At 40.5% G+C, this 20,485-nt stretch overlaps 1 protein-coding gene across 1 annotated transcript in view; it reads right to left on the reverse strand.

The window, feature by feature from the left end:
* Nucleotides 1-6,278: 6,278 nt before the first annotated feature.
* Nucleotides 6,279-20,485, reverse strand: part of TM9SF4 (transmembrane 9 superfamily member 4) — a 28,347-nt gene continuing 14,140 nt past the window's right edge. Inside the window, exons 8-19 of the mRNA XM_072110741.1 lie at nucleotides 17,897-18,015; nucleotides 17,703-17,814; nucleotides 17,403-17,473; nucleotides 17,186-17,318; nucleotides 17,014-17,095; nucleotides 16,841-16,916; nucleotides 16,402-16,485; nucleotides 16,147-16,322; nucleotides 15,733-15,796; nucleotides 14,133-14,252; nucleotides 9,169-9,258; nucleotides 6,279-9,092 (exon numbers count right to left, since the gene is read on the reverse strand). Of these exons, the coding sequence (XP_071966842.1) occupies nucleotides 8,943-9,092; nucleotides 9,169-9,258; nucleotides 14,133-14,252; nucleotides 15,733-15,796; nucleotides 16,147-16,322; nucleotides 16,402-16,485; nucleotides 16,841-16,916; nucleotides 17,014-17,095; nucleotides 17,186-17,318; nucleotides 17,403-17,473; nucleotides 17,703-17,814; nucleotides 17,897-18,015 (1,277 nt within the window). The 3' untranslated portion in view covers nucleotides 6,279-8,942. The remainder of the gene's footprint in view (nucleotides 9,093-9,168; nucleotides 9,259-14,132; nucleotides 14,253-15,732; nucleotides 15,797-16,146; nucleotides 16,323-16,401; nucleotides 16,486-16,840; nucleotides 16,917-17,013; nucleotides 17,096-17,185; nucleotides 17,319-17,402; nucleotides 17,474-17,702; nucleotides 17,815-17,896; nucleotides 18,016-20,485) is intronic.

Consider the following 20,485-nt stretch of genomic DNA (forward strand, 5'->3'; position numbering starts at 1 on the left):
CATCGGGAAGCCAGAAGAGGACATCGGGGGAGCAGCGCTGCAGATCGGGGCCACCAGAGGGTGAGTATATAAGTTTATTATTTTTAAAGTATTTTTTAACTCGTTGTGACTCGTGTATAAGCCGAGGGGACGTTTTTCAGCACATTTTTTGTGCTGAAAAACTCGGCTTATACATGAGTATATACGGTAATTAAATTCAGGGGAGGAAAGGCATATAGTTCATAGAGACCGTGCCACGGAAAGGATAGTGCATCCACTCTCCATGCCCTTGGAGAACACTTTCTCACTGCATACACTCAAGTCTGTGCTGGGATTTCTGAAGCAAACAAATCTATCTGTCTCTGACCCAACTGATGAGTTATTTTTGAGAAACTGTGTGTAGTGAGTGCTATTATTACTAGTGATAGTTTCTGTCTGTACATAGCGTCTGCAATCTCTGTCCTAGAACATAATGAGCTCTTAAGTCTATGTTCCTATCTACTGCCCAATTCCATAAATCTAGGGCCTTCAAGCATAACTGGCCTGGATCACGTTTCCCCCATTTTGTTCACATATGCTATCGCTGTTTTGTTGTCCATCTGGAGGACAATAGCCTGATAGAAACTCGTGTTCTTTATTATATGAAGGCATGGTAGTCTCACTGCCCTTAATTCCAACACATTTATATGAAACCCTTTTCCCTCATCTGACCATACGCCCCTTAGGAGTCTGATGTTATAACCAGATCTGCCTGAGGCACTCAGATAAATGAGGGAGATGGAGCTGGAAGTTCTCTGCAACTCTCCTCCTACTGGGTGAGTGAGTCTCCTCCTTACGTTCCATCCTATTCCTATCCTTATTTGTATCCACATTTGTTTCTTATGGGTCTGTTCACATGTCCGTTTTTTTTTTCATGGATGTGCAGACAGTGAGAAAAGAAAAAAAAAAAAATCACCATGCAGTCCATGGATCTGCAAAAATAAATGGACAGCACATGGATAACATCCCTATGTTCTCTGTTATCTCTCAAATGTTGCTAGGCAACCAACTTGGAAGGGCAAAAAGTAAATAAGAAACCAATCCAATTTTAGTTTTTTGCAGATGTGAATAGAAGGATGCAGATACAAATGGAATGAACATGGATATAACGCGACTGCTGATGTGCAGTGGAAATTCCCGTCTGAATTAGCTCTTATTTTGTGTTTTATTCTTTGTAAACTGTATAATATATTTTTTAACCCCTTCCCGACATTTGACGTAATATTACTGCATGGCGGGAGGTGCGTTCCCAAATTACTTAACGGAGCCAACAACAGGAGCTGCGATCCAGGTCACCGATCGCAGGTGTTAAACCCTTACATGCTGTAGTTACTCTTGACCGCAGCGTGTAAGGGGCATCACAAGTGAATCGTGCGCCGCCCCCTGCGTCCGTAACAATCGGTACAATAACTCTGAAATATTATTGGCTGGCTCGGTGACCGTCATAAAAACAAAACCTGAAAAACTTGCCAAATATTTTTCATTAAATCCCTTAAAAAAATGTTCAAAAAGTGATAAAAAAAAAGTTATGTGCACCAAAATGATTACCACCACATATGGGGGATTGTTACACTCAGGAGAGGTTGGGTATTAAACTTTGTGGAGCGTTTTGGTATTTTATCCACTGAGAATGTGTACATTTTATAAAAAAACATATTCATTTAGCCAAAAAAAAAATTTTTACCCCTGTAAAACAATTAAAGGGTTAACAAACTTCATAAAAGTTGTTTTACGTACGTTGAGGGATGTAGTTTCTATAAAGGGGTTTTACTTTTATTTAGGCCTCAAAGAAGTTTCTTTAGTTTACACAAAGTAAACCCATAACACAACACATAGTATATAAGTAAACTTTATGGTGTAAACATAATAATCAATGTAAAAATGACAAACATTATTGGAGCAACATACAGCTAAAACAGCACACACTGTCCTGGTCCAAATACAGTAATAATAATATTATAAATCGCCTCTATATACAGAGAAATAGGAATGAAAGCTATGGTAAGCTACCAAACCAATAAAACATAGTGCGTCCACCTGAAAAATGAGGGTGGCGTGTTAATACAAGGTATCAAATAGTAAGGGAACAATAAATAAATACAATTTTTTTTGTGTGCCAACCACAAAACATGTCTCGCAAAATTGTCTGTGGGCGCTATGTTTCATTGGTTTGCAGCTTACCATAGCTTTCATTCCTTGTTGTATTTCTCTGTACAGTCATGGCCATAAATTTTGAGAATGACACAAATATTATATTTTCACATTGATCTGTTGCCCTCTGGTTTATGTGTGTTTGGCAGATGTTTTTATCACATACAGAAATACAAGTGCAATCATATTATGAGTAACAAAGCTTTTATTGACAGGTAGAATGAGTTAATGCAGCAAGTCAATATTTGCAGTGTTGACCCTTCTTCTTCAGGACCTCTGCAATTCTCCCTGGTATGCTCTCAATCAACTTCTGGACCAAATCCTGACTGATAGCAGTCCATTCTTGTACAATCATTGCTTGCATTGTGTCTCTTGATGATTGACCACAAGTTCTCAATGGGATTAAGATCTGGGGAGTTTCCAGGCCATGGACCCAAAATCTCTATGTTTTGTTCCCTAAGCCATTTAGTTATCACCTTTGCTTTATGGCAAGGCGCTCCATCATGCTGGAAAAGGCATTGTTGATCACCAAACTGCACTTGGACGGTTGGGAGAAGTTGCTCTTGGAGGACATTCTGGTACCATTCTTTATTCATGGATGTGCTTTTAGGCAAGACTGTGAGAGAGCCGATTCCCTTGGCTGAGAAGCAGCCCCACACATGAATGGTTGCAGGATGCTTTACAGTTGGCATGAGACAAGACTGGTGGTATTGCTCACCTTGTCTTCTCCGAACAAGCTGTTTTCCAGACGTTCCAAAAAAGGAGATTCATCAGAGAAAATGACTTTACCCGAGTCCTCAGCAGCCCACTCCCTGTACCTTTTGCAGAATATCAGTCTGTCCCTGATGTTTTTTCTGGAGAGAAGTGGCTTCTTTGCTGCCCTCCTTGACACCAGGCCTTGCTCCAAGAGTCTCCGCCTCACAGATGCACTCACACCTGCCTGCTGCCATTCCTGAGCAAGCTCTGCACTGCTGGTAGCCCGATACCGAAGCTGAAACACTTTTAAGAGACGGTCCTAGCGCTTGCTGGTCCTTCTTGGGCGCCCTGGAGCCTTTTTGGCAACAATGGAACCTCTCTCCTTGAAGATGCGATAGATTGTTGACTGAGGTGCAATCTTTTTAGCTGCGATACTCTTCCCTGTTAGGCCAGTTTTGTGCAGTACAATGAGGACTACACGTGTTTCTTTAGAGATAACCATGGTTAAGAGAAGAGAAACAATGATGCCAAGCACCAGTCTCTTTTTATAGTGTCCAGTGGTGTGATTCTTACTTAATCATGACAGATTGCTCCATTAACACAAGTGTGGGTGTTGATGAGGACAGGAATGGAGATCAATCACTGTGTTCTGGGGGAAAAAGTTCATTTTTCTGGCAAATATTGACTTTGCAATTAATTACTGTTAAGCTGATCACTCTTTATAACATTCTGGAGTATATGCAAATTGCCATTATAAAACCTGATGCAGTAGACTTTGTAAAAATTAACATTTGTATCATTCTCAAAACTTATGGCCATGACTGTTTATAGAGGGCATTTACAATATTATTATTACTGTATTTGGACCAGGACCGTGTGTGCTGTTTTAGCTGTATGTTGCTCCAATAATGTTTGTCATTTTTACATTGGTTATTATATTTACACTATAAAGATTACTTGTATATACTATGTGTTGTGTTATGGGTTTACCTTTTGTAAAGTAAAGAAACTTGGTGCTTTAACCCCTACAGGACTATTTTTCAGATTCGCCCTGTGTCACTATAAGGCTGCATTCACACTGCCACAAGGAGGAAGTATATACGCCCCCCATAGATGGCAATTGGTCGCCCAGCGCTCTACGGGAGCGGTACAGTGCAGCACACGTGTGGCACCATACTGCTCCGTACCCTGGAAAAAGATAGGACATGTCCCATCTCTCTCAGTAGTACAGCGCCGTGCGCCATACATCCCTATGGAGAGCTGCGCTTGTGAATGTAGCCTGGTCATAGCTTTGGAACGCTATGAGATATCCAGGGGATTTTGAGATGGTTTTCTCGTGACACATTGTACTTCAAATAAGTTTAAAAATTTGGATGATATCTTTTGTCTTTAGTTATGAAAAAAACAAAATTTTGCAAAAATTTTGAAAAATTCTTTATTTTCAAAGTTCTAAATTCTCTACTTTTGATGCAGATAGTCATAGCACCCAAATAAATTCATAACTTACATTTCCCAAATGTCGGTGTTAAAAATTATCTTTTTTTTTGGGATTTTTTTTTTTTCCCTCTGGCGTTTACCGTTCAGGTCCAGTAACGATTCTGTTTTATTATACAGACGATTCTGTTACAGACGCGGCAATACCAAATATGTGGCGGTTGTTAACACTAATTCTTTGTAGAGCAGTGTAAACTGTCTGAGCATGCAGACGCATGCGCAGACAGTTTACAGTCAGACCTCGAAGGGTCTGACTGCTGCGAACATCGGGCAACCCCAGGGCACTTGGCAGACCTCGGGCCTGCCCAGAAGTGGATCCGATCCATAGGAGGAAGATCCATACACGTCGCGGTCATGCTTGACCGCAACGTGTAAGAGGTTAACACTCACGATCGGAGCCGGCTTCGATCACAGGTGTCAGAGCACGGTGTCAGCTGTACTAGACAACTGACAGTCGCTGCTTCTGGTGCAGACTCGTTATAGCACGTTCCGCTGCAGGAAGTATCTACCCACAGGGCCTACTATAACATCCAGGTGCGCGTAGGGGTTAAATGGGGAATATTTGTGTGTAGCCCAGCCCATTCATCCCAACACGTGTAGGTCCAGTTTTATTTAGGCCTCTCAAAGAGACTTGAAACCTGAGCAGGTCCCTCAAAATCACACCTAAAGTTCATAGCCTTCTACAAAAATCAGAGGATACATAAAAAAAAAAAGTTAAAGTTATTTTGCTTTTATGAATATGTGTGGAAAAAGTAGAAAATTTTTAATTTTCGAAAATCGAGAATTTTTCTAAATTTTCACCAAATATCAGATTTTCTCATAAATAAAAGCAAAAACATATCAACATTTTTCAACTAAATGAAGTACAAAGTGTCACAAGAAAACACTTTCAAAATCACTTGGATATGTTAAAGAGTTCTGAAGTTATAACCACTTATAGTGAAACATGTCAGATTTGAAAAAATGGGCCGTGTCAGGAAGGTGAAAACTGGCTTTGGTGATAAGGGGTTAAAGAGATAATGTATAGAGATGACTGAAATAAACCTCTATATATCAGTGCATTAAGCTTGTGTAACTATGTAAGCTATAGTGAAGCTCTTAGTTAGCTTATTGACAACCATTAAGTCCATGGATAGAGGCGCTGTATCTATATGACAGGTAGAGAGTGGGGGTTGTGAGTTCAAATCCCCATCTGGGCAAAAAAATGTATTTAATTGAATTACATAATTTAGACACCTTGGGGGACATTTACTATGGTGTTTCCGCCAGTTTTGTGGCGCTCTCACCACATCTTCTGCTCTCAGACCTATTTATTAGCTGGCGGCGCCAGAATAATGCCTTTTTCCGCCTGCTCCGACTCTTCTCCGAAAAGGGGCGTGGCTTTGGCGGAGTGGAAACTCAGACACAATTAATATGTGTCGCAGCCCTTTTTGGGCGCCGAAAACTGGCGGAAAGTAGACCAAAAGAAAACTGGTCTAGCAGGGACTGTTGGACACATTTCTGGTGCTCGGGACAGATTTTGGCCCCAGGGACAGAAAATGGTCTCGGCGCCAGAAATGTCTCTGCACAGCTCTACAATATTAAATGTGTATCTTCTTTCCCAGAGCAGGTCGGTAACAAAGCCAATGCAGACACCGACACTTTAAGTAAATGTCCCCCCCTTGTGTGAGGGGAAGCCCTCAGAGAGGTATAAACACCATAGAGGGACAGTGTATGATGTTTCCCTGATGATGCAGATGGCCTGATACATCTATTCTAAGGATTCCCTAACCCGACAGACAGCTACTAGGAACGGTTATTCAGTACTGAAAATGACAGAAACCTGATATTGAACCAGTACTGAGGTTTCGATACATTGTGCAATAGTAAGTCCCACAGCCATCCTTTTTATCTTACAGAACAGATCATCCACCAGCAAGGAACACCAGAAGGGGCATTTATTTACAAAAGGGCATAAAGGTGAACAACAGTGTAAAAAAAAAAAAATTTCAGGAGAATATTCAATAAAAACTGAAAAATAATTTAAATTCGAACTTATCACCAAATAGAGAGGAGGCAGTGGTGGCTGCACGATAGAAGTCTGAACTTGCTTTTAAGTTATTGATAACAGATATGGCAATAATGTTAGTCATGAGTGTCAAACAAAGGGTACACTTACAATACATGATGTCTATTTAGTGTGTGGAGAAGGGGGTTCCAACTTCTGTAGGTCATTTACAAAGTATGGGCAGGCTCTCACGTTCTCAGTCCAAGAATCACTGACTACTGAAAATCCTGCGTCTCAGACCAAGAACACTGATGTGGATGGGACTCATAGCGATCAGCAGCGCCGACAATCATGAGAAGTGTTTGGGCTGTTGTTTTGTTCCCATTTCAGCAGATAAATGTTCTTGCTTATAAGATGAAGTTATATCATTTTCCAGTAAACTTAGCTTCCAATTCCTCAAGCTCTTCTAGATCTCTGCTTGCTGTCATTCTACTTCCTACGTGCATTCCCATGTGATGTTTTCGATGTGTTTTTAGAAGCATTGAAGAAATGTGCGCATTTTACATGTTACAATGCATTTGGATGGTGTTTTTTATCATTGTTGGAAGTGTAAGCAGCTGTGATAGCATTTTAGCTGTGACAGCTGCTTACACTTCCAGTAAGGCTACATTCAGACACATGTGTGCCCGCCATACCGTAGCACGGCGTGCACACTTTGGTTTCTGGGAGAGGAGGTGAGAGCCGATATATGGAGCATGGCGCTGTATGCCGAGCAAAGATAGGACATGTCCTATCTTTTCACGGCTACGGAATGGTGCCATACGATTGCAACACAGTGCGCCCATTGCTGGCCCATGGGAGACGTGTATACGACGTTTATACATCCCCCATACGGCCATGTGAATGAGGCCTAATGAAGACAAATACTGTAAAATGAGCCAAACGCATAGTAACATGTAAAACGCAAGTTTCTGCAATTCATTAAAACAATAATAAATAGTATATTAGAAAATCATAACTTTTTATTACACATAGAATATTTGCTGAAATGGGAACAGTCCTTTAATTCCCAATCTTATCTTCAAGCATAGCCAACAGATTTAGGTAGTCACCCTTTAAGTGCTCCAGGGAACATGGCTAATGTTACCGTTTATAGTCCAGACAAAATTTATGTATCCTTCTTACTAGTTTGGCAGAAAAGTACCTCTGTGTGCAGGGAGACAGTCCAACTTTAAAGAAGTTTTCCTACTTTAAGAGACAGAAGTTATGGTTGTGCCATTTTGCATTATATTTACAAACCATTTTCAAGATATTTGCTTGCTGTCAGCTGAAAATCTAACCTAACCCATTCTGACCTTACCTTTTTGACGTAAACTCCTGCAGGATTGCTAAAAATAAAACTATTCTAGAATATCCTGAGATGTAAACTGTCTGTACTTAAGGATGCAGTCACATGTGGCGTTTGTATTGTGTTTGTAAGCACAATACAAATGCTTAGGGGAGATTGCATGGCGTTTGTAAACGCACTACAAACTCCACATGCGGCCACACCCTAAGGTTGATGAAGACATCCGTGCAGGCAACATGTAAGTACTGCCAGGATTAGTACTGATGGCTTTATGCCTGGATACATAGTAACAAGCTCTCCCCATTAGGATTTCCTATCAAAAGGACAAATTTTCAGATTGTTTGTATAAACCAAAACTATCCCTATTTTCTATTAGCAAGCAGAAATCTTACAGTGGTAAGGAACTGAAAAAAATCGTATTCAGAAGCTTTCCATGATAAATCTATTACATAAAACTTGAAACCTCCATTAAGTAGTTATTACGCAGGCTGATTCTTTTACAAAATGAGACAAGGAGGGAAAACAGAAACGCTGAAAACTCCAATATGTAGTACAAACCACGTGAGGTTGAAATTTGTTTTTCTGTAAAAGTTCATTGAAGCCAGAATTTCAAGTTCCGAGCGGTACAAAAACAAAGACCTCACAACCGTGCCTGATCTGGATCTGGTTACGTCCTCCCCAAAGAAAGCATGCTTCTTAATGTATTCACAGTCCTCGGCAAAGATCCCTCCCCCAACCGTTCCCCAGGCTGGAATTCATAACTGGTTTGGGAGCAGTGAATTGTACCCAGCAGCTCATCCTAAGACCAGTAGAACGATAGAAGCCCCACTGTGCCCAATTAACAATCCAGTTATTAGAGTTAGTTTCCTTCATGGGCACCCTACCGCCAGGAAGTCCCAGTGTCTCCATCAACCACACCGCACCCCCAGTGATCAATAACACACAGGAATCATTTAAAAAAATGGAAAAGAAAAAAGAGCAGAGTGGACAGAATGGTAAAGACAGGAATGATCCGGCTAAAAAGTAAAAACCCGCACTGGAAAATAGGAATACCAAAAGGTTAAAATGCAGTTACAGGATACGCCTCGGCCCGGCCATGGACACAGTACCAAACAATACATTCTGGATCATGAAGATGATGATGATGGTGGCTGTTGCTGATTATTTTATTGGTAACTGTCCCCAGAGGCGTCTTGGCGGAGAAGACCGGCTCTGCCTTGTGCTGGAAATGCTGCAGAGGAACGCGGGTCAGTCTATCTTTACTGCCGCATAGATCTTACGAATAAACATGTAGGCCGCGTAGAAGCCGATAGTCCCAGTGAGAAGCCAGAAAGAGAGGACCATGAGAGTAGTGTAGCCAAAATACAGGAGAGAAGGAATGAACTCCACAATATCCAACTGGAAGAGAAATAGAGAGCTGGGTGAGATGCCTGCACTATGTTGGTTGGGTACCAATACCAGGTCAGAAACTTACCTTATTTACAAAATAAAATACAGCGTAAACTAGAACGTAAAAGGCAGACCCTCCAGAAACCAGGAACGTCCTCCACCACCAGCGATAATCCTGCACGACACAGACCCATATATTACTCAACATATACAACTCAAACTTCTATCTAGGATCACATTTATTGCTGCAAACCTTTTATACCTCTTAACACCTTCATTACGAGTCCTGAGGCTTTAATGACCAGGCATTTTAAGAAATTTATTAAGACCTTTACAGTCTTATTTTTTCGTGGATTGGATTTTTTGCATTTTTAGTTTTTTTGTGGGGTTAAAATTACAAAAAAAAAAATGGAAGAAATGTATACTTTTGTAATGTATACTTTTATAAAATGTATATATCCACTCAAAATGACCATTTATTCCCATTAGAGTGACATTCGTTTTGATATTTATATACGTTACCGTGTATACTTGAGTATAAGACGACCCGAATATAAGCCGTTGCCCCTAATATTACCACAAAAAAATGGGAAAACTTAATGACTCGAGTGTAAGCAGAGGTTATGAAATGCATTGGTCACGGGCTCCCCAAGTAATGAAATGCATTAGTTAATGCAGCATTGGTGGTAGTGATATTAAATTGCTCACAACACTTTAAAAGCAGAATCCTATTAACAGCTTATTAACAGCTATACCCATCCATGTATGTTTACTACACAACTTTAAGCCACAGTTGAGTTTGTTTAGATGTTAATGTGCAGATGTAACAGTCCTTGTATGCGCAAGCTAGGAGCACAGACAGACCGAGTGTCAGGACTACACTTGTTCTACTTGTGCACAGGCAGTATATTACGTCCCGCTGATGGTGAGCAGTCTAGTGGCTCAGCCGGGAGTAGTGCACACACACAGCCTTCCTGTCTGTTTGAAGCTCTGTATGCACTGCTTCTCAGGATGCCGAAAAAGTGCTGTATCTCCCCCGTTTGCAGACTCAGCCTTGCACGTGCATGAGCTTTATCCTTGTGATCAGCAGCTCGTCCCCTTCCTCCCCCGCTCTGCCTCTCCGCCAGCCTTCTATCCCAGGCAATTTAGCTTCAAACACCCTGCTGACATAGCTGCCCGGCTCCCTCACACATGCTATATCAGGTGTGTTTTTTATACTAACTCTAGTGTAAACCGAGCAGGGCCTTTTCAGCACATACATTGTGCTGAAAATCTCGGCTTATACTCGAGTATATAATATGTACTGTCTCAAGTGAACAGGTGGATTGAGAATGCACCAGATTAGCATGAATCGGCCCATTGCCTTGCCCTGCACCTCTTTTGTATAGCATCACATCAATAAAGTCCTATGCACAAGATTTTGGTGAGTGCTGCTTGTCTATCTCGGATTTGAATTTTTCCACCAAAAACTGGGAAAATAATTGACTCGAGTATAAGCAGAGAGTGGGAAATACATTGGTCACAGTCCCGCAGTATACAGCCAGCCCGCCCCCGGTAATATACAGCCAGCCAGCCCCCGGTAGTATACAGCCAGCCCTCCCAGCACATTAACAGCTGGCGTCTATGCCAGCTAATAGAGCAGAGTGAAGACCGAAGAGGAGCCGTGACAAGCATGCAAGTTTTTTTTGTTTTTTTTTAAATTGACTCGTGTATAAGATGAGGTTTTTCAGCACTTGGTTTTTCAGCACACGAATATGAATGATAGATAGATATGTAATTTAGGAAAGGGTGAGAGGGAATTCTGTAGTGACACTGATGCAAAAAACATTTTGTTTAATGTCTGAACAGAGTGGTTTTGCTAAAAAAAAGAAAAAAAATTATTATAAAATTCAGGACCATTGGAAAGCTGGGTGCTGCTGGCTGCCATTCACATCACACACAGCTTCCTGAACTGTCCAGACAGGACTAATCAACCTGAGCTGGATGATTCATACACAGCAGCTGGGGTATAGTACAGCCAGTGATTACTTCTGCCTGTCAGGGACAACACAGTGATAACGTATTATCGGATTATGCTGGCCGGGACAAAGCTGAAGTAGCCCATGCATAATTAGGGTGAGGAGAGCACCAAGACAGCCACAGGAGCTAACGAGCCCTATTGTCATAATCTTAAATTTTTTTAAAATTTTTTTTTTTTAGCAAAACCACTCAGTTCAGTGATTAAACAAGATATGTTTCTTCATCAGTGTAGCTACAGCAAGGTATGCGTAGTTCATAATGCATAAAAACAAATGGTAAATTTCCTTTAATTAAACAGAGTGTCTTGGTGCTGGATCAATCTGATATTTTGCTGCACTGCTTACTCTGGTCCGAAGAGGGATCTACAGCACAACTGCCCCCGAAATACTGGTGAGCTGGATCTTCTCTTTGCAAAATATTTCATTCCCTATCTGAGTGGTGGACTAGTAGATTTGTTTATACATATGCAGTGTTTGTTTTACTTTATATGTCCCCAATGATGTGCTCTGTTCGATTTTGATCAGAGCTGTACTGAGTCAGCTTTCATTTACTCTATCAACCCCGGCGATCTAATGACTGCCGATCTATTGAGACAGCAGCTATGACTGCACTGATATTCACTGCATGGTGCTACTTTAGGAGAGAGAAGAAGTAATAAACCACTTCTGCCTGCTTCCTAGGGTCTCTGGGAGTTTCTCTTTCTCCGGAGCTGATCATGGGAGGATAAACTGCAGCAGTGCCAAAAGATGTTACTGCAGACTGGACCCCGCATCAGCTGATGTCAATGCTCAGTGTGCAGTTGGCACCATTTTAACAGAAACAAGAACAACTGAAACTTTGTACAAAAAGACTAGTTTATCAGACAATAGGGCTGGTTTAAGATGTGACCTCATGCTCCAACGATCTGGCACATTTTTAACTTAAACTAACCCCACAAATAGATTTAGACAAAGCTGGGTTTACACTTCATCTTTTCCATACATTTACCTTGTCTGCCAAAAAGGCTGCACACGTCCATACGCGTCTATAGATGTAGACTCTGGCTCATACACAACTTTTCATTCAAATAGCTTTCTGTATTTTGAGGACTATAAAAATTGTAGATTCACACTGAAGGCATCAAAACTATGAATCAACACATGCAGAATTATATACTTAACAAAAAAGTGTTCAACTAAAAATATGTCTTATATTCTGGGTTATTCAAAGTAGCCACCTTTTGCTGTGATTACTGCTTTGCACACTCTTGGCATTCTCTTGCTGAGCTTCAAGAAGTAGTCACCAGAACCAGGTTTTCACATTACAGTGGTGCCCTGTCAGGTTTAATAAGTGGGATTTCTTGCCTTACAAATGGGGATGGAACAATCAGTTGTGTTGTGCAGAAGTCAGGTAGATGTACAGCTTATTGTCCTACTGAATAGTCTGTTATAATTTGCATTATGGCTAGAAAAAAGCAGCTAAGTAAAGAAAAACGATCGACCATCATTACTTAAGAAATGAAGGTCAGTCAGTATAAAAAAAATGGGAAAAGTTTGTGTCCCCAAGTGCAGTTGCAAAACCTATCAAGCGCTACAAAAGAAACTGGCTCACATGAGGACCGCCACAGGATAGGAAGACCAAGAGTCACCTCTGCTGCGGAGGATAAGTTCATCCGAGTCACCAGTTTTAGAGATCAAAGGTTAACAGCAGCTTGGATTAGAGACCAGGTCAATGCCACACAGAGTTCTATAAGCAGACACATCTCTACAACAACTATAGAGACTGTGGAGGAGGAGACTGTGTGCAGCAGCCTTCATGGTAAAATAGCTGCTAGGAAACCACTCCTAAGGACAGGTAACAAGCAAAAGAGATTTGTTTGGGATAAAGAACATAAGAAATGGACCAGTGGAAATCTGTGCAGTGGTCTGATGAGTCCAAATTTGAGATCTTTGGTTCCAACCACCAAGTCTTTAAGCAACACAGAAAAGGTGAACAAATGGACTCTACATACCTGGTCTCCACCGTGAATCATGGAGTAGATTGTGTGGGGGTGCTTTGCTTGTGACACTGTTGGGGATTTATTCAAAATTGAAGGTATACTGAACCACCCTGGTTACCACCGCATCTTGCAGTGGCTGCTATTCTATCTGTTTTTTGTTTAGTTGGACCATCATTTGTTTTTTAACAGGACAATGACACCAAACACGCCTCCAGTCTGTGTAAGGGCTATTTGACCAAGAAGGATAGTGATGGGGTGCTATGCCAGATGACCTGGCCTGCACAGTCACCAGACCTGAACCCAATCGAGATGGTTTGGGGTGAGCCGGACCGCAGAGTGAAGGCAAAAGGGCCAACAAGAGCTAAACATCTCTGGGAACTCCTTCAAGACTGTTGGAAGACCATTTCAGGTGACCAACTCTTGAAACTCATCAAGAAAATGCCAAGAGTGTGCAAAGCAGCTACTTTGAAGAACCTAGAATATAAGACATATTTTCAGTTGTTTCACACTTTTTGTTAAGTATCTAATTCCACATGTGTTAATTCATAGTTTTGATGCCTTCAGTGTGAATCTACAATTTCTGTAGTCAAGAAAATATAGAAAACTCTTTGAATAAGAAGGCGTGTCCAAACTTTTGGTGTGTACTGTATATCAACCTTACAGCAGGAAACACTGGATGAGAAAGTATTGTGGACTATGTGCCTTCATTTTCTTCTTAAAAAAGTTTAGTGGAGGTCTTAATAGTCTTTGGGAGACAGATGTCAATGTACGGAATCCTTCCGCAGATTTTTTTTTTTTTTTAACATCTAATTAATGTAATAAATCTGCCATCATTTTAGACTTTAGGTTTATACTGTCTAACTATTAAACAAGACTGGTAAAACTACTCAAAAATTCCATGACAACTCTATGCTGCACCAGATTTACAAAAGTGATCATCCAGCGATGAGACAATTCACTTATCCAGTGGGTTGATTATTCTGGTTATTCTGTGACAAACCTTTCAACAAGGCTCCTGGCGAACCAAATGCTGCATGTGTCAAGCTACTCACCTCTGCACACAGCTGGAAATAGACCATGACAATGCTGATCTGTGAGCAGGACACCACAAGGATAATGAACACCAGGAACAGGAAGCCAAACAAGTAATAAAACTGATTCTCCCAGATGGCCTGGAACAAAGATATAACCATCAATCATCCCTATACAAATGATAGAAACATATTCTTTAACATTATTGACTATTAGTGGGAGCTTCAGCTGTGTACTAGGCCATTGCACACATAACAAAGTCCATAGGAGAGTATGATTTTGAGTGGACCCTATCAGCTATGCCTGAAGGGGTATTCTCATTCAAATTTCTTTTAATTAATCTGTCAAGTATACACATTTCCTGAAAAAACTACCAGTGTGAAGATAATTTCCTATAAATGTAGCAATTTTATCCCTTCGAAACCAGATAGTTGTCCTTCGAAACAACCACCCCTGCACTCTTTCAGAAGTGACCAGACATGTGCTATTGAGCCCCATTTGACCACCTGGATTTAGGGATCATTAGCACAGGATGGCTGTTGGACATGCAGTTACTCCTGGCCGTTTCATATGTAAAGACAAATTTGTTTCTTTGTGCAATAACTCCAGCAATTATGGTTGTATCCAAGGACAGCTTTTCTGTTTCTTTAGGACAACAAATATAAACATTTTTCTTTATATGGGTTAATTTTTTGTAATAACCACTAATTTAAGAAACAGATGTGGCAAATTCATTAAATTAAAGAGAACCTAAGAATCTAGTCCCCCAAACAGAAGTTCCTACCTCAATTACTGTAGACATAGTTGCTCTGCATAATATTGAAATGAGACTGGATACTGTGAATTATAAAATGCCCCCCCCCCCCCATTCTACAGTGTAATGCTGTGAATTGAGTCAACCAGGTGTTCCTGAGCCGAGTCAGGAAGCTACACCCCTCCTCTTCTGGTCAACATACCCCAACACACATCCCTCTGGCATGTTTACCAGAGGACAGAGGAGGAGGAGGGGTGTTGCAGCCAGAGGGAGCAGTCACATGTTCAGTTTTTCAGATGCAGTTTTTGATGCCCAAACCTGGAATGAAGTAAAAGTAGGAGCAGCATCTTTTAATTATTTGTCTCAACCCATTATGATCTACACCTGCTTCTGGCTTCAAAATCTGCATCTGAAAAACTGAATGCGTGACCGCACTCCAACTCAGCTGAGGAACACCCAGCTTATTCATTTCATAGGATTACAATGCGGAGTGGTGGTGGTTCTTTTTATAATTCACAGGAGCCACTGACTCATTTCATTATCATCATGCAGAGAAACACATTACAGTCAACAATTTAGGGGTTAGATGCATCTGACTGGTTCCCTTTAAAAGTGAATGCCCATATAAGAATGCCCCTTGAAGTGGTGGACAAGACATTTGAAGACATCATGATGGCTTCTGTACTGATCTGCAGGTACCATATAAATTACATTTATGTATTTTTTTTTATTTTGGCAAAACAAACAAAGCTTTGAAAACATTTCCTGAATCTCTTCCATAAGAACGGAGTTATCAATCCATCCATAGACATTGTGCTTAATGACAAGATTACTAGGTGTTTACACTGTGAGCAGAGACTACTTACACTGAAGATGAAGAACAACTCAATAAACATAGCTCCAAATGGTAATATTCCAGCCATCAGGATTCTGAAAGGAAAAAAAAAAAAAAAAGGACAATAAACTAAAAGTTTCGGACCATATTGCTTTCCATGCCCATGACTCATGACTAGGCATTTATCTTTTGTACACGTGTGCAGGAAGGGATTTTTTTTTTAATGTGCCTTTTTTCTGTTAAGGGTGTTTTTATTCAGGGCAGCATATACCGTTGTCTTCTGAACTGTATGTACAGTGAACAGGAGTAAAATGCAACTTGCCAAATGTTTAGATGTGAGTGGTATAAGGCCAGCACAGTGAATGGTCCCAGCAGGGACAATACTTCTCAGGGAGCCCAGAAATGATATGGGTATCTGCTTTTTGGGATACTCAGGAGAACTTACCCCACAAACCTCTTCATGTACCAGCGTTGCTCTGGAATCTGCCTGGGGATTTGATTGGTCCTGACAGGGTTGTCATATGGCTGCTTGCGGAACCCAAAGTAATATCCAAGGTAAACTAGTGGTAGCGAGATTCCAAACCACATACAAAGCAGAGCCAGCATGGTGGGAAAGGGAACCTGCAGGGCAAGGACAGAGGTTTTAAAGCTTACAAAAGACAAAGATAGAAGAAACAAGCCAAGGTAATACTAGACTCACCGCGCCAGAGGAATGTTTCCCCCAGATGAAGCAGTTCAGCACGAAACAGATGCCAAACACCACTCCTGGGTACAGTGTTGCTGTCTATAGGGACAGGATCATAGATCATATTTAAACACATCTGTTTCAATTATATAGCAATTATCTTGACTCTTACCATGCTTTATACTCCAATCACCTTCAGAGCTGTATTTTTGAATCAGAAATCTTCAGCTACCAGACAGCAGGACATAACTCATAGTCACTACTTGCTCATTCAGTGTCTGTACAGTCCTCGGTTATAACGAATAGCTTTTTTTTTTTAAGAAGTGACTGCATCAACAAAAACTAACCTACAGTATATCTCCAAAGCAGCACATATCAGACCACCAGGCAAGCTATAAAACAGCTTTAGAAGTGACAGGAACATAAGGCATGGTTCAAAACATATGTTACTCACACAGAAAGCTCCTTTGCGCCACCTATGACCCTTTAGAGTTCTGTACAAACGGCCAGCAAAGAAACCTCCAAAGACCCTAAGAAATTTGGAAATGAAGCATACATTTGATGGCAAGTTAAAGCATGTTACTGATTATTAGACAACATGGTGTAAGTAGACCCATCTATTCATACCCCATGAACATGAAGAGGAAGCAGGCAGTGGTCATCAGGGCTCCACGGCTTGATGGAGACAACATTCCAAGCATGGCCACAACTGGAGGTGACAAATAACCCACATGTAAAAATCACAGGGTGGTCCCAAGTCCACAACCCCGCTGTAAAACCTTCCTCGCCACATACTCACAGATTACTATGAGTACCATACAGAAGAGCTGGATCCCAGACCCTAGCAGGGAGCTTAGTATCATGGGATACTGAGGAGGCCTGAAGACATCACCATGCACTAGCTTCCAGCCAGACTCCTCCATCGTGTCTTCCTGTGGAGAGAATAACAGAGAAGTGTCAGAGGACAAAAAGGTCACCAGAGTGAATCTGTGATGGTGTTAGTGAATGTAACCTACAATATCATCTTCCTTGTTGTAGTTTGCAATATCTTTCCTTAAGGTTCGGATGATGATCATGCTTAGAATACCTGTGGACCAAAAAAAAAATGTCTGAGGGAAAAAAAAAAAAAAGGACTGGACCCTCACCATCTTATATGTAGCCTAAACTTGATCTTATATTCTGGTCACAACTAGAGCTGGTGTCACAATTACAGCCAAAAGAGAAACATGAGTCAGCACTCCAGTAAACACTTGTATTTGTTTTACCCAAATATGTTACTGAAGACAATACCTAGTATCAATACATAGAAGTATCACCTGATAAGAAAAAGACGACAACCACAGAGTTGATGATTGAGAACCAGTGAATCTGCACGTCACTCATGGTCAGGTAGGTGTCCCAGCGGGAAGCCCATTTAATGTCACTCTCCTGAGAAAAAACAAAGAAACCTCTTTCTACAAAACATTCTAAAATATTCTAGCCTTTCAGAACAGTCATGAAGTTCTCATACCTGCCAGTGTACAGAGTATGTAAAGAGTAACTTGTTCTCCTTGGAGCGATCAATCTCCTGGGGAGCAGAGTTTGAACCTTCAGGGACAGTGCAGCCTCCCTCTGAAGTTCCTTTCAAATCTGCAACATTAAAAGACATTACAGTACACTTCACTTGCACCGGAGTAACATGTAATATGGATTGAATGAATATTGCAAAAAAGAGCAATAACAATGTATGAATATTGTGTGTGTTTATGTATTGTGCTTGCAGTACTTATACCCGAACCTAAAAGATATTAACCCCTTAACGCTGAAGCCACTTTTCACCTTCCTGACACGGCCCATTTTTTCAAATCTGCCCTGTGTCACTATAAGTGGTTATAACTTCAGAACGCTTTAACATATCCAAGTGATTTTAAAATTGTTTTCTCGTGACACATCGTACTTCAGGTTATTTGAAAAATTTTGGTGGTATGTTTTGCATTTATTTATGAGAAAATCTGATATTTGGTGAAAATTTGGAAAAAAAATTTGATTTTTGAACTTCAAAATGTTCTACTTTTTCCATACATAGTCATAACCGCAAAAAAACGTAATAACTAACATTCACTAAATGTCTAATTTATGTGGACATGGTTTTTTATGCACTCTCTTATTTTTGTAGGATGTTATGGAGCTTTGAACATTAGGTGCGATTTTTCACATTTTCATAAAAAACGCAAAATCCTGCTATTGAGGGACCTGTTCAGGTTTCAAATCACTTTGAGAGGCCTAAATAAATGTAAAACCCCATAAATTACCCCATTATAGAAACTACACCCCTCAACGTACATGGAACAACTTTTATGAAGTTTGTTAACCCTTTAATTGTTTTACAGGGGTTAAAACAAAATCGGATGCAATTTTGAAAGTAAATTTTTTTTGGCTAAATGAATATGTTTTTCAAAAAATGTACAAATTCTCAGTGGATAAAATACCAAAACGCTCCACAAAATTTGATACCCAATCTCTTCCGTGTATAATAATACCCCATATGTGGTGGTAACCTGCTGTATGGGCACACGCCAGGGCATCGAAGGGAGCTGCGCCATTCAGAGCAGATTATGCATTGTCAATTTTTATTGGCTATACAATCTTTATTTTTTTGGCCATATCGACATATAAGGGCTTATTTTCTACGACATGAGACGCACTTTACAAATACTTCATTTTAGTGGGTCATTAGCTTATTGATGAGATTTTATTAACTCTTAAATGTATGGGTGAAAAGAAAATTGTCAATTTTTGTTTACTTTCTTTTCGTATTTTTTGGGGGTCGTACACCGTACACTAAAAATATTCTATTATCTTCATTCTATAGGTCACTACGATTACGGTGATACCTCATTTATATAGTTTTTCATTTATTTTTACAATTTTACTGGATAAAAACTAATATAGAGGAAATCTCATTTGTTTTTGCATCGTCATCTTTTCGGAGACGTAACTTTAATATTTTTTTGGTTGACAGAGCTAGTTCAGGGCTTATTTTTTACGTCTTGAGTTCTTTTCAGTGATACCATTTTGGCGCACATAACTTTTTTTGATCATTTTTTAGAACATTTTTATGTAGAGATTTTATGAAAAATGTACATTTTTGGCGTGTTTTTCGGGTTTTGTTTTTACGGCGTTCACAGAGCGGGTCCAATAATGTTTCTGAGTTATTGTACGGAATGTTACGGACGCGGCGATACTAAATATGTGGGGTTTTTTGGCGATTTTGTGTTTTTTTTCACTTTATTGCATGTGTATAGGGAATATTTGTGTTTAGGGGACTCTAACTTTATTTAATTAATTATTTTTATAAAAAAATTATTTTATGTAATGTTTTTACCATTTTTATTAACTTTTACAGGTTAGCTTGAACAAGTGGTCCACTGATCACTTGTTCAAGCGCTTCTTCACATTACACAGTGTAATACAGATGTATTACACTGTGTAATGTAACACACTGAGCATGCTGCGCATGCTCAGTGTATTACAGCCGGGTCCTGTCAGAAGGCAGGACCCGGCTACAGCAAGGAGGATCGCGCAGCCCCGGGCACCGGCAGTCAGCGCGACCGCGGCGTGTCAGGGGTTAACACCCGCGATCGGAGAAATCTCCGATCGCGGGTGTTAGAGGCAGGTGTCGGCTATAATATATAGCTGACACCTGCAGCTTCTGGCGCCGGCTCCGTTCAGGAGCCGGTGCAAGAAGCATGACGTAATAGTACTGCATTTTGCGGGAACGCACCTCCCGCGATGCAGTACTATTACGTCAAATGTCGGGAAGGGGTTAAAGGGGTGTTCCCATTACAGCAAATTACTGTTATTATTTGTATTATAAAAAGTTATACAATTTTCTAATATACTTTCTGTTTCAATTCCTCACAGTTTTCTAGATCTCTGCTAGATGCCCTTCTATAGAAAGCTTCTGTTTACTTCCAGGGGACAGAAATCTGCCCATGGTTACACAGGTGCACGGCTCGATATCACACACAGTTCTGATTATTCTCTGTGTGATAACAAGCTGTGCATCTGTGTGACCATGGACAGATTTCTGTCCGCTGGAAGTAAACATAGATGCTTT

The sequence above is a fragment of the Engystomops pustulosus genome, chromosome 6 (genome assembly GCF_040894005.1).
Source record: "Engystomops pustulosus chromosome 6, aEngPut4.maternal, whole genome shotgun sequence".
Taxonomy (NCBI): Eukaryota; Metazoa; Chordata; class Amphibia; order Anura; family Leptodactylidae; genus Engystomops; species Engystomops pustulosus.